This window comes from Aphelocoma coerulescens, chromosome 2, assembly GCF_041296385.1.
Source record: "Aphelocoma coerulescens isolate FSJ_1873_10779 chromosome 2, UR_Acoe_1.0, whole genome shotgun sequence".
NCBI classification, from domain to species: Eukaryota; Metazoa; Chordata; class Aves; order Passeriformes; family Corvidae; genus Aphelocoma; species Aphelocoma coerulescens.
Genome location: NC_091015.1, coordinates 105686352 through 105699698, shown reverse-complemented (window position 1 = coordinate 105699698; position 13347 = coordinate 105686352). Strand labels below are relative to the sequence as shown.

Below are 13347 nucleotides of genomic sequence, written 5' to 3'. Positions count from 1 at the left end.
CCCTTCCCAACTCAGGCCGTAACCGGAGCAATCGGCCTGGAAACGCGGTTCAGCCGCTCGGGTTTCACACACCGGGGCCCCTTCGGCTCTGGGATTAAATTACAGAACGGACATTTAAGGGTGTGTGGCTGAGGGAGCAGCGGCACGCCAGCCCTCGGTAGAGGGCACATCCTGCACAAACGCTCCCGCAGACGGAGCAGCGTTCCTGTCCCAGCGAGCGGCGGGGGCGGCGGAGCCTGAGCTTCCTCCAGCCGGGAGCGCTTCCCTGCCCGGGGACCGGCGATGCGTGCGCTCCGCCCGCTCCCAGGCCGGGCCGCAGGGGCCGGGCCGATCCCGCCCCGCCCGCCGGGAGCGCGGCTGCGCCGGCCCGCCCGGTCATGTGAGGGGCGGTGCGGCCCGGCGGGAGCGGGCGGTGGGATGGCGGCGGCCGCCGGCGCCGGCGAGCCCGCTGGAGCCGAGCTGCCGGACGCCTGCCCCGGCGCGGACAGCGGGAACGTGTCCCAGAGCCAAAGCAGAGCCTCCGGCCTCGGGGAGGCGGAGGACGAGGCCGCCTCGGAGGCGTCGCTCAGCGCCACCGCCGCCGCCTACTCCGCGTACCTGCTCGCCGACCGCAGCCTCTTCAGCGAGCAGGTGGGCGAGGGGCCGGGCCGGGCCGGGCCGGGGGCTCCTGCGCAGCTCCCGGGCACAGCTCCCGGGCACAGGGGCATGCGGCGGGCCCGGAGCCGGGAAGGGCTGTCGTGGGAGCGCAGCCCTCTGGAGCTGGACGCTCCTGGTCTGGCGCTGTGCAGGACAGGACGTACCGGGGGTCGCGTCCCTTGCGCTGAACGAAGCCGAGAGAGGGAAAAGCCGTGGGATTCCTGGGAGGCTGGCTGTAGTCTGACCGGTGTCCATATTCGGTGGTCTTGTTTGTGAGACTGGCTGGGGTTTTGTGTGTGCGTGTGTTTTCAAGTACTTCAAGTGACCTCTGTTTTGCAGATAGAAAGCTTAGACAAGAGTCTAGAAGACTTACTGACCAGGGTGGATGAATTCGTGGGAATGCTAGACATGGTACGTATAACTTGCACGTGGTTGTGTTTTCGAAGTCAGAACACAGTTTAATCCGTGTTTGTAAGTAAGACATAGATAGGAAGTAGCCTTTAGTCTAGGCAGATTCCAGTATTTAAACACATTTGATAATTTGATGACTTACTTTGGTAATTAGGTAACTCATGGATGAAAGCTACCAAACTTTCACATCAGAGCAAAATATGTCCATATAGCTATAGAATCATAGAATATTTTAGGTTGGAAAAGACAGTAAGATCATCAAATCCAACCATTATCCCAGTACTACCATGTTCATCCCTAAAGCATGTCCCAAAGTGCCACATCTTCTAAATACCTTCAGGGATGAGGATTCCACCACTTCCCTGGGCAGCCTGCTTCCATGCTTGACAACCCATTCAGTGAAGAAATTTTTCCTAACTGCATATTTATGTAGTTGTATTCTTGTCCACGTACATGCACGGAATCCCATTTTGAATGGTGCAATGACAGAGGTTTAAAAGAACAGTATGATATTCTGCTTCTCCTTTAAAATACATAAAGACATCCTTTGTGGGTTTTTTTAATGAAAGTATCTAATCAGAGTTTCCAAACCACTAAAGCTAGATTTGTCTTCAGGGGAGGGGACCTTCTTTTCCGAGAGGCAGCTTTGTTTTCACTTTTCTCATAGGGTTAGATGGGGGAACTGAATGGAAAGTTCCTGTAAGCTGACACTGGTAGACAGGCTGTCTTTTAAAGCATAGCACATATGGTTCTCCTGCACAACTCTAAGGGAAACTTTATTGTAGGTCTGGAAGTTTTTTTAATATCAGTAAACTAAGATTTTTGTGGCCTGACTTTTTTAACAAACATGAGGAAAAGTACAGGTAGTAAGACTTAAGTGAAAATTTTAGTTTAATATATTTAATTCTTTAGTATGTCTTGGAAAATCTCAGTTCAGAAAAGATTGTAGTCGCCTATTTTTAATATAATTATGAAGGTAAATATTAGTCTCTGCAAAATACATTTTCTTCAAAGTTTCTTAGAAACTATACAGAAAAGCTGTAGTGTATTGATTTTAATCTAGTGTTTTTATACTACTTTTAGTCTGGTATTTTTAAACTCTAAATTTTAGTCTGTTCATTGGAGCATAGGTCTAGCTTCCAGAAAAAAATCTAGTACACATTTTGTTTCATTCATTGACTTTTGTATCATTTCTTTGAATTGTCTTTAGATTCGAAGTGATTCCTCTCAAGTTGTCAATGAAAGTATACCTCAAATTTACACAAAAGCTACAGAAATGAGGCAGATATATAGGAAGATTGACAAACTAGAGGTATGTATTTGATATTTTCTAGATGCATTCTGTTTCCTAACGGGAGGAAGAGTCAATGTCTGCATATTTGTGTGTGCATGCACACACATGGAGTGAGCTCAGGTCAGTTGTGTTCTCCATGTCCACTCTGGGTTCCATACTTCAGGGTTAATAAAGAGGACTAAATTTGTTAAGAATTTCTGGGTGCTGTGCGAATCCCATACATGTTTTAGATCTTTTTTTAACAAAAAAGAAAAATGTCCATTGACTGGTTGAAGCAAGGGAGTTTTTTGTACTAGCTTTCAAAATTTCAGAATCAACTAGAATGAGAGGTCTCTTGATCCCCAATAAAGCCTCAAAGTCTTGATTCACATCCTTGGTTTTTCTTTTGATAGTAGAAAGGTAGGTAGAAGTCAAGATTCTGAAAGATCCAGGTTAGTTTTTTGAAAGGTACATGGGAAAAGGAAGATTGTTTTATTAGATTTAACCTGGTTTTAAGCCTTTTAAGTATCTCAGGCAATTTCTAGCATTAAAATGGACTTGTAGGCAGAAGGGAAATAGAGCAGGAAGCTTTTGACTCCTCATTTAAGCAACGGATCTTTCACCACTGTTTTGCAATACACAATCCTGTTTTATTTTGTTAGTGAAAATGTCGTATTTATTTTGGGGGGTTTTTTCACACTAGGCTTTTGTGAAAATGATTGGGAATAGCGTAGCTGGACTGGAAGAACGGGTCATAAAGGCAGAAACAGACCTTGGAGCTTTTCCGAGCACGTTCAGGAAAATCTTGCACACAATCAGCATGCCATCCTTCCTTAATGTAAGTAAAGTTTTGCTGCCATGTGACCAGCTTAGTTGCTCTGCTTACTAGAGCAGATGATTAAAATAAGTTTGTTACACATGTATCTGAATGTAGCTGTACCTTTTTTATATACTTTATTAGGATTTTTACAGAGTTCTCAGGCTTCTTTAAAAAAAAAAAGATAACAACCCGACTTAAAAATATAATTTCTTACAAGGATTTGTGTAATGTTGCAAAACAAGGCCAAGCACACAAAGAAATGAATGTGAAGCACACAAACAAGCACATAATGCACAAGCCTTTATACTAAAGCACCCCTGATCTCTCCTGGTATGCAAAACGAGTAGGAAGAGCCTGTGCAGACAACACTGCCAAAGAATCCTACTGCATTGATAACATCACTGCACAAATGTTACCAAAACAGAAAATGAAAGCTAATCTGCACAGTATTTTTAAAATAAAGGTCATATTTATATTCAATCCACACAGTTTCATGCTACCACCTTGGTAAACTTTCTAAGGATGCAGTTTTCTCTGTCTTTACAAAAAACTTGAACTGCTCTCTCTGGTGTATTTCAGAGATGTCTTACCTAACACTGAACTGGCATTATGCCTCGGGTTTAAAATAACCTTCTGGTTAAAAAAAAAATCACCTGAATACCTGATGCTTCTTGACATCACCTGCCAGTACTCCATTTATAAGTTTTGCTCTTTTGCATCTTGTCAGCTCACAGATTATTTTATCTTTTTGTATATTCATCCTGTATTCTGGTAAGAAAGGTGGAAAAAATAGCTTCGTCAAGGGGGAGAGGAAGAAGGTTGTGGCTTTTTGAGGTATTTTTGTTCCTACAAATTCCAAGCATATGTGGCAGTAGAGAAAAGTACATCTAAAAAGAACATGTGTTGTCTTGTTAAGGCTCAGTTCAAGGAACTTTTTCTTCACTACAGTTTACTGTGAAGTGTTTAAGTTAGTTAATTTCTCATCTCATTCCTTCATGTTCCTTGCTGTTTAAGTTTAGGGTTCTGTCATTTTTTCTTTAAAAAAACCCAAAAACTAAACTAAAACAACACAAAGCTGCTCTTTATGGGCCAGTTACAAAACTAAAAAACTGCTTAAGTTGCCTTGAATAATGTTCAACAGTATTCCATTTTTTTGCTAAAAGCAGTTATCAACGATGGAATTATAATCTTCAGTTGAAAAGTTTGATAGTTCTAGGAAAGTGCTTTTTTTTTAGTGTTGTATGGGAATACTTCATCAAGTAAGCAGTTTTTCCACAATTGAAAAGGTAGAAAATCTTTGAAAGTGTCAGGAAGGTGAACCTGGCACCTCCAGTGGTTTCTTAAGAGTATGGATAGCAATAAAGTAACATTCAGAACTTACTGGCATTATTTGATTCACTAAAAGGCAGGTTACTGTTCCTCAGTGGTTCTGGGTACTGCATAGTAAAATACCTATTTTCAGTAGTAAACACAAGTGTATCAGAATGAAAATGCCTATAGAGATTTCTCCACATGCCTGACATTTATCTGGCTCAATACATCAGTGCTAAAATACATGGTTTGGAAAAGAAGGTTATTCTGATGTCATGATTTTCACTGTAGCTGTAGTTCACATTTCGTTGCTAATTTTAATTTAGTCAAGTTCCCTCATTCTCTTCTCATTTAAATGTATGTTTCCTTACACCGAGGCTGTATTTTCTATTTCTCAAGATGTGTGTTTATAATCTCCCTTTCAGACTTTGCCCAAAGTTCTTCCCTTATGAATACCAGCCAGTGTAAAGAACAGTACTATACAACTTCTAATATCACTAAGAATGTAGACTCTCAAAAGGTAAAAATGTCTGTTAAGCAACTGCAAAAACCACTAATCATAAATGTGTGCTTAGGCAATTGTGGGTACTGTGCCTGCCTATAAATTTCCTCACTGGATTGAAATTATCCCCTTGCACAGAGGCAAATACAGCACCTCTTAAATCAGTGTCAGGAGTTGCAGAAAACCTTAGTTTCCCTTGCTTGTAGGGTGTTATCTCATAGTACAGAGTAGGAAATTATTTTGAAAATTACAACTTTGATTTTGAAGGTTGCTTTTACATTTGGCAAAATTTGTGATACAGAGAACACTGATAATATACACTGTTTATAGATTAGATCTTTGTTTATATTTTTTAATTTCATCACAACTTGAATGGCAAAACAAACTTAGACAAATTAATGGTATTGTAAAGTTAAAGACAATTTAGTATATCAGCAATTTTGTATATAGCAGGAGAATGTGTGCTTATTTCATATGGAGTACAAGTACACAGCTCAACTGAATATTGGGAAATTTCCACTTTGTTGTTTTGTACGTATGGTTACTTATATATTCATTTTGGTGCTGTCAAAGCATTCTAAACTCCAAGGGTACTGATGATATTTGGTATGCTTTTAACTTTATTATTGGTGAAGACTAATTTCCTCATTCCAGACTGAGGGCTCTACAAAATAGTTCATCAAAATCTTTTTATTAGTTTAAAACAATTTTTAATGAATGAAATCTTGATTTCAAGCACTCTATTTAATGCCATGTGTTGAAAACAGACCCTGGGGCTGTGTTGCATTGCAGCATTATTTGCATGCAGCAAGGCTGACAGAGTAGTCACTAGTGGTCTTTGATGTTGTCTCTTCCAATGAGCCATTAGATACAGCAAAACCACGTACAGTTAATATTTAAAAGAAACATGTACACCTTTCCTGAAAAAGTGTAACAGCTCTTTTCCAGTCCACTACCAGATTACTTTTAACAGTGTGTCATATGAAGAAGCTCAGGAGGAGCAGCAACCTTCTAGAAAGAAACATTTGCTAGGTGTGTTTCCATAGGAAGACTTTGTGAGTAACTAAATGACAACACAGGCCTAGAGTTGAGTCAAAAGAAGCGGCTGAGGAGAATTCAAAGGCTGGAGCAGAGAAGGTAAAGGTGTGTGGCTTGTTAAGGATGAAGGTTACAATGACTCTGCCATCAGCTGGATGGTACAATTTGGTTCCTGCAGTGCTGGCATCTCATACATACACATTCCAGGACTGAGCCTGGTTAGGTGCTGGAATGGCAAAGATCAAAGGCTGTGTTTCTTCAGTAATATTAGGAATATGCCAGACTCATCTGAGATATGATTAAGAATTCATTCAACTAAGGAGATACGCCTCAAAACCTTTTCTTGTTTTGCATTTTAGCTCTGCAGGCTTTGTTTTAAAATGCTTTATGAAAAAGGCGAAAAATAAACTTATTTAATTTGCAGAAATCGTCTTCCTCACGACAGCAGCAGAGCCTCTATGAACCTCCAGTCCTCTTCAAGACTGAAGACTATTTTCCATGTCTTAATGAAGCACCTTATTGATGATTTTTGCTTTGGGATTGATATGAATCAGCCAGAATAGAGAGAGCCAAGTGAACAAAAGAAATGCCAACCTCAGAACAGCTGCATTTTCTCAGCACTACTGATGGCATATTGCCGTTCTGATTCTCATTGTCTTCCTTCAGGCAATATTTTCAGGTAATCTTTGTTTGTGCACATTATTTCAAAAGCCTTCCTAAAACACCATCCATGTAAGTTTTCAAATTATTTGGGGGAAGGAACTTAAGAATATTTTTGCATTACATTTTTTAAATACGGAAATAATAGGAAGTGTACTACTGTATATAAGTTTTTTAACACATAAATATCTGTGCTGCTGCAGGTGTAAATAGCTATACCACAAGGATAAGGGGGTTTTGTCTTTTTTCATAATGTACTGATTGAGGCGAAAGAAAAACCATGCATAAAATCATCTATTCCAAGGTTTTAAGCCTGGTCCCCGCAGTTTGTACAGAGAAATGCACCACATTGGGACGTACTTGTTGCAGGACTTGGAAGGACTTGGAAGATTATCAAGGAACCAAGGACATGGCTCAATGCATGTGATGTAGTCCCAGTTCACAAAGCAAACATCCTGCCCCCACTGGTGATCCTCACAGTGACCCAAGCTTCTAATTATTGCATGATTGTATTGTTTGATGTGTAGCCAGGTGGGCATGAAGTAGATTTATATAGAGAGAGATATATAGATCTATAAAATCTGCTGCCAAAAGGAACAAGTCTCTAAGTTGAGGGAGGGATGACCCTGGACTGAACCTCAATCAGGCACCTGACCAGACTGTTTTTGCTTCACAACTCTCTGTGGTACTGAGGCTTCCCATGCTGGTTGCAATTTATATTATCAATAAACTAACAGCTGGCTAACCCCTGTTGTGGTCTTGCATTTCACTGGACAGTATTGACCCACCTAGCAGGTGTTAATCATAAATTGTATTAATCTGAACAAGTTTTACCACTGCTGCTCTATTGCCAGTGTAACTCACTAGAAATACTCAAAATTCGAGTCTGGGAGGAATGCTTTAGAGAAACAATATTTCTCTAGATTTCATGTTGCATGCACAAAACGGGTATGGAGTTGCAGAGCAGAGATTGTATATTAATAGATCCTGTCTCCAAAGAGCAGCAGGGATTGGGTTCTAAACATCTTCAGTATCTGAAGCAACATTTTTAAAAAATTAGAACAAAGATTTTGAAGTCCAAAAGCAGTTCTGATGTAAAACTTACCTGAATTTTAACATCAAGACTCTAGAAAAATAATTACATGTAAACATGCAGAAAGAAACAGCCATGACTTTGAAGAAGGGCTCCCCTCCTATCCTCCTTGCTATCATAAATAATTCATTATTCAGATGTTCCTCTGGAGCAACACTTGCATTTCTAAAAGGTGCAGTACCTTTCAGTGTATGCATAAATAATGCTTGAAGGTCTATCCCTCCTCTGTGAGATCTAATAAAAGTACATACTTAGTGTAGCAGCACACTCATAGTGTAGTAGCAATACTCTTAAGCATACTAACGCTGGTGTGAAAAAACCCAAGTTATCTTTAGAACAGCTTTCTAATTAAATGAATCACCTGCTCAAATAACTTTGCCCTCTGCTGAGTGGAACCAAAATGCAGTTTCTTTTAAACAGATGATGTTTAAAATATTAATAAAGATTTCAGCAAGTTTATACAGCTGCGTATTTTTCACACAATATTGTTCATATTAATAACAGTGAAATTTCCTATATTCTGAAGTGGCATTTATGTTGAACTGTTGTATGGGAAAAAAAGGGTTGTATGTATCTTCAAGGCACACCACAAACAAAAATTAGGCAGTTCCTATAATTAGTATATTTCTATGTTGGAAATGCTCCAAAATATTTTTATTACTGAAAATAATGGACAAGACATGGAAAAGTTTTTAAGGAAATGCTATAAAAGTACAGACAATAAATAAATTGTGGCTTTTAAAAATACATGGTACAAAATACCAAGGTCACAGTTCATCTGTTAAGAAATTAAGCTCCCAGTTATGAAATTAAGGCATTCTCATAATAATGACAAAATGCACTCTGCTGTTGAGTTTGTACCACCTGTGCTGTCTCCTTATTCATGGTCAGTCTCACCAAGCAGGAATAGCATAAAAAACATCCCAAGAGTTCACACTCAGTAAAGAAAGACTCAGAATATTCCTTTATTCTGTCTGTTACTACCTTGCATTAGTGTAAACCCAGTAATAACTACATCATGAGTTATGTTCAGTATTTACCAGGTTTGCCAGCTGTAAATAAAATCTGAATCTCAAAATCCACTGGTATCATTTTTCACAGACCCAGAAAGCTGTACTTGCATCTTTGCTTACACAATGTTTGTCCTCTTGCTTGAGTTCCAAGATACAAGCCAGTAACAATGGGGCTACATCAGCTGTTTTTAGCATGAAGAGCTCTTCATCCAGAGCTGGTGTAAAGCAAGATGTGATTACTCTGCTGAGCTGCTAAAGGTTGGGTATCAGGCACGTGAAATGAGCTAATGTTTAATATCAACAAAGAAGTCTACATGCAAATCTTACTTTTCTTCTATGACATTAGGCAAACATTTCAAAGCAATTGTAGCAAAAGTAATGCTAAAAGTTTTTATATTCTTATAGTTACGTACATTTTAGGCCAATGTTAACTAGCGTTAGCCTAATGCTAATTGAAACGAATGCTGCAGCTTTCTAAAGATTATCTGTTTGCTGTACAATGTATGTCAATATGTAACAGAAGCTCCATTCACAAGATTTACTGGTTGAACTGAATGTTAGAGGTCTACATTTTTCATAGCTCCTGGACAAAAATCAGCATGATCTGTCTTATATAGATATTTAGTTATATGATAAACTATGCCTGAAGTAGGCACATAAAGATTGATACTTGTATTTAATTTTTTTTGGACCAGCGTATTTTGTTCCACTTGAGCAGTTGCATTGCAACAGTGCTGCTGCAACTGCAGTAAAGCCCAAAGAAATTACAACAGGGTGCAGATGACTGCTATGAAAAGAAACAGGTTTGTTGATTTATCTGACCAAATAAAAGAATAAATTACTTAAAGATGCACTGGATTACACTGACATCAAAACCTGTGGCATTTCATTGCTTCTGACAATAACCTTCAAGGTTAAGTAGTTTTACATGCAATACTAAGAGTTAAGTAGCAAGCTTAAGCTGTAAAGAGTGATCCTGAGTGACAGACCTCCCAGAATGAAAAAGAGCAAGATAGCTTGTACCTTCATCTGTGAAAAGAACTTTATATTTGAAATTGGTAAAAAATGTTCCCTTAAAAAAAAAGAAAAAAGAAAAGAGGAAAATGTTTTTTAAGTGATTACTTTTTAAAACTCCCTCACCTTTCATAGAAAAGAAATCTAGTCTTGGACCAACTACCAACAAAATCCTTGAAAAGCCAAAATCCGTGTCAGATATAGCTGTGATCAAAGAGGACCATAATGGGGGTCTGTATCTTTCTAGCCACTGCAGCTAAATCCATCAGGGATGTGGAGTTTCCCACTGCTGGGATTCACATCCCTGTAGGAGCTGAGCTGTTGTGGCAGGCTGTGCTGCAGTGGCAGAGTAGAGGCTTTGTCCACTCAGCTGCTTTTGTTGGTTCTACTTCAGGCCGATGGGTGGTAGTACAGCCTAAAGATGGTAGTACAGACCCCAGCTCCAGCTGATCTCGGCGATCTTGGGAGTTTTCTTGACTTTCTTGCTTGATGTTATCTACTCACAAACTCTTTCAATGCTGGTCATTTTTATGATTTGAAAAACTTTTAAGTGGTATGCAAATGATGCATGATGTCTTAAAAGTGGTGAGGAACAAGCAAAGCAGAAAAAAGGGGAGCAGAGGGTACTTCTCATGGGCAGTACAGTACAATGCTGGGGAGACAGAATGCAATCACCTATAGATACAGTGTGAAAAGGAAAATTTGAAATAATGCCTTTGGAATTATGTCAGAGTAAAGGATATGGTAGGAAAACCAAAATATCCTGTCTAAAATCCACATAGAAGACTCAAAACAATATTTCATTTTGTCAAATATTGGCTGTACGTTCTTTGGTGGACTATTGAAAGTAATAAAAAAATACATTAAAATTGCATAATCATTCCAATGTGCTATCTATACGGGATCTTAAAAATTCTTTTGAAAAAGTATATTGAAAATACAGATATATAAATGTGCTGACAGAGCTAAGAAAATTAACTGAATGTTAGCAAGAATTTCATCAGAGGGTTCTGAGTGAAAAGACAAAGGGACAGAATTCATGGGGAGAAAGAGCACTCACTGAGAAAAGAAGGATAAGTATCCAATTCGATTTCTCATCTCCCACTGTTTCAGAAGCTGTAGGTTTCATGAGAGCAGCTCGATGCCTACATTATTTAAAAATAAATTAATTGCCATCTGTTCCTTACAGGTGACAGTGTCAGGAGTTTCTTTACAAGCAAGAGATCTAGAAAGCAACCTTTAACAAAAAACAGAAGCAGAAATTTCCACAATCCTAGGACTTTAAAACTGAGGGCTGGCACTAAATATGACAGAAGCACCTGAATTATTTCTCTGTGAGTGAATTTAAAAGGTTTGTAGAGAACTGCAGACTGGCAAAAAAGCTGGTTCTGATTGATTCATTAGAAAAAGATAAAAGGAATGGTAAGAGCCTTATGCAGGAATGGAAGAGGCAGAAAACAGCATAGCCAGGAGATAAACCAGGGTAGGTGCCAAGGTGTGAACTTGTGGTGACAGAGCAATGAGCGGCATCAACAGATGAGGGCAAGATCCCTGAACTGGGAGGTATGAATGGAGATCCACAACAGACATGACATACAAATGTGATATTGATGCTTTTTTTTTTCCCTCCAGTGTGCACTACTCCCAAGTACACATACATAGTTTTAGGAGGGGCTTTAACTGTACCAGAACTGTGGACCAGTTCTAGTGTGTGTGTCTGGACCAGGCTGCTGTTACTGCCTCTGGTTACTGCCTCTTTCTCAAAAGCAGTAGGACTGGCAGGTAGTTAGCCAGACCATTGGGCTGTTCTGGCTAAAAATCAGTCCTGCCAAGCCAAACAGTCCAGCCCCAGCATTGCTATCCTGGCAGAAGGGTGAGGGGTCACACTTCTCTGCTCCCAGCCATCCCCCTGAGAAGGCAAGCAGAGCACTTTCCCTGGCAGTGTCTCTCCATGTACTGCTGGGGAAATGCCTGCTGTGGAATTAGCATCTGTTTCCCTCATGTTTCTTTGATTAGCCCTTTTCTCTACAGGGATGGCTTTGCAATTTGATTGGAAACACAGAGGGAAAGAAGAGAAAAGAAATAGGGTATTAGGAATAACCTTCTTGTTGTCGTTACAGAGATGTCTGTGTCCTGCTCAGATGCCTGCTTCCAGCAATATTTTATCAACTCAAATGTGGTGGTTCAACTGCTAGTGATAAGCAGTGCTCTTATTCTTGGTGTCAGAGGTTGCTGGGAACTTTTTTGGAAGTGTGCCTGGTGCATCTAAAATCCAGTGTATTATTAAGCAAAAAAATATTTGGGAGGAAAAATACAAAACAATATAATTGAACAGAAATTATGTTTTCTTTCTGGATTTATTAGCTTGACTTCTGAATTTGTGTTTCTGTAGTTGAAGGACAACACAAAGCAGTAATGCCAGAGGAATCTTGCCTAAGGAAAATCAACTATGATGTTGTTAGCTGACAAGGTAGATGAGCAGTGCCATTGCAAACTCATTACATGTGCCAGTGAGATAAGTCAAGATTCTGCCAAGTGAGTTGGATGAAATTATGAGGACACAGAGTCAATAATAGAGGTCAGCAGAATCAGGGTTGTACGAGATACCAGTGCCCATCTTGAATAGATAGCATTCTGTCTCTCATTAGTTAGCACCATGGGACTGCCTCTGGGTGTAAAATGGATTCTTTTGGGATTGAATACAGCCAGAGACTTGCTCAGGAGTTTAGCTGACATGCTGCAACTGCTGTTGGGTATTCATTCCATGCTGCTGGCCATGCACTAGTTTTAGGCCGAGATGAAACTCAGTGAAACATTAAGCTACGAACTGCCTGAACTGCTGTGCTGAAGTACTTGCTAGGACAGGCATAGCCCCAGGGTGGCAAACAGCGCTCTGGGGGGGTAAAAACACTGAACCAAAGCTCTGCGATGAATACAGATGTGATGGTGCTTGAATGTGGACATTGTGGGAGTTGTGCAAAGCATGATGTAAATGTCAGGTAGGAAAGCTGCTGGGGAGGAGATGATGGAGGGATTGACATAGATCTTCTAACTGGAGTGAGTTCAGTTCAATTCAGGTCCACAAAGACAATTAAGGGACCGGAACATCTCCTATGAGGAATGTCAGAGAGAACTGGGATGGTTCATCCTGAAGAAGACTCAGGGGCAATCTCATCAATGTGTATAAATACCTGAAGGAAGGGAGTGAAGGAGGGGGAGACAAGCACTTCTCAGCAGTTAGGACAAGAGGCAATGCGTACAAAAATAGAATCTCCTTGCCAAAGCACCTTCTCTGTTGCATCCCACATCCATATTTTTGAACTGTCTTCCCACAAGCTTCTTTTAATATCCTCTAATTCTTTTATTGGAGGACACAATCAACAGTCATGAGCCATCTGTGTTGCTCATCCTCTTGTAGTAATGTCTGTAATTTCCTTTTCCATGATCTCTTCCATTGGCTAAAGAATCATAGAATGGCATGGGTTTGAAGGGAGAGATCATCTGGTTCCCCACCATGGGGAGGGATACTTTCCTGTAGAACAGGTTGCTTAAAGCCCTTTTACTTTGTGTATGAAG

At 40.2% G+C, this 13347-nt stretch overlaps 1 protein-coding gene across 1 annotated transcript; it reads left to right on the top strand.

Moving 5' to 3' along the window:
• Positions 1-267: 267 nt before the first annotated feature.
• BLOC1S4 (biogenesis of lysosomal organelles complex 1 subunit 4) lies at positions 268-7396 on the top strand. The gene is made up of 5 exons (XM_069004286.1): positions 268-630; positions 976-1047; positions 2258-2359; positions 3024-3158; positions 6416-7396. The coding sequence occupies exons 1-5, from the start codon at positions 283-285 to the stop codon at positions 6512-6514; spliced, it is 756 nt and encodes a 251-aa protein (XP_068860387.1). The 5' UTR covers positions 268-282; the 3' UTR covers positions 6515-7396.
• The last annotated feature ends 5951 nt before the right edge of the window (positions 7397-13347 follow it).

Excerpts from the sequence above, each read along its gene's own strand:
- BLOC1S4 (XM_069004286.1), top strand. The coding sequence starts at position 283 with ATGCGTGCGCTCCGCCCGCTCCCAGGCCGGGCCGCAGGGGCCGGGCCG. Across the intron at positions 631-975 it reads GCAGCCTCTTCAGCGAGCAG|ATAGAAAGCTTAGACAAGAG; the intron begins GTGGGCGAGGGG and ends TCTGTTTTGCAG. Across the intron at positions 1,048-2,257 it reads TCGTGGGAATGCTAGACATG|ATTCGAAGTGATTCCTCTCA; the intron begins GTACGTATAACT and ends AATTGTCTTTAG.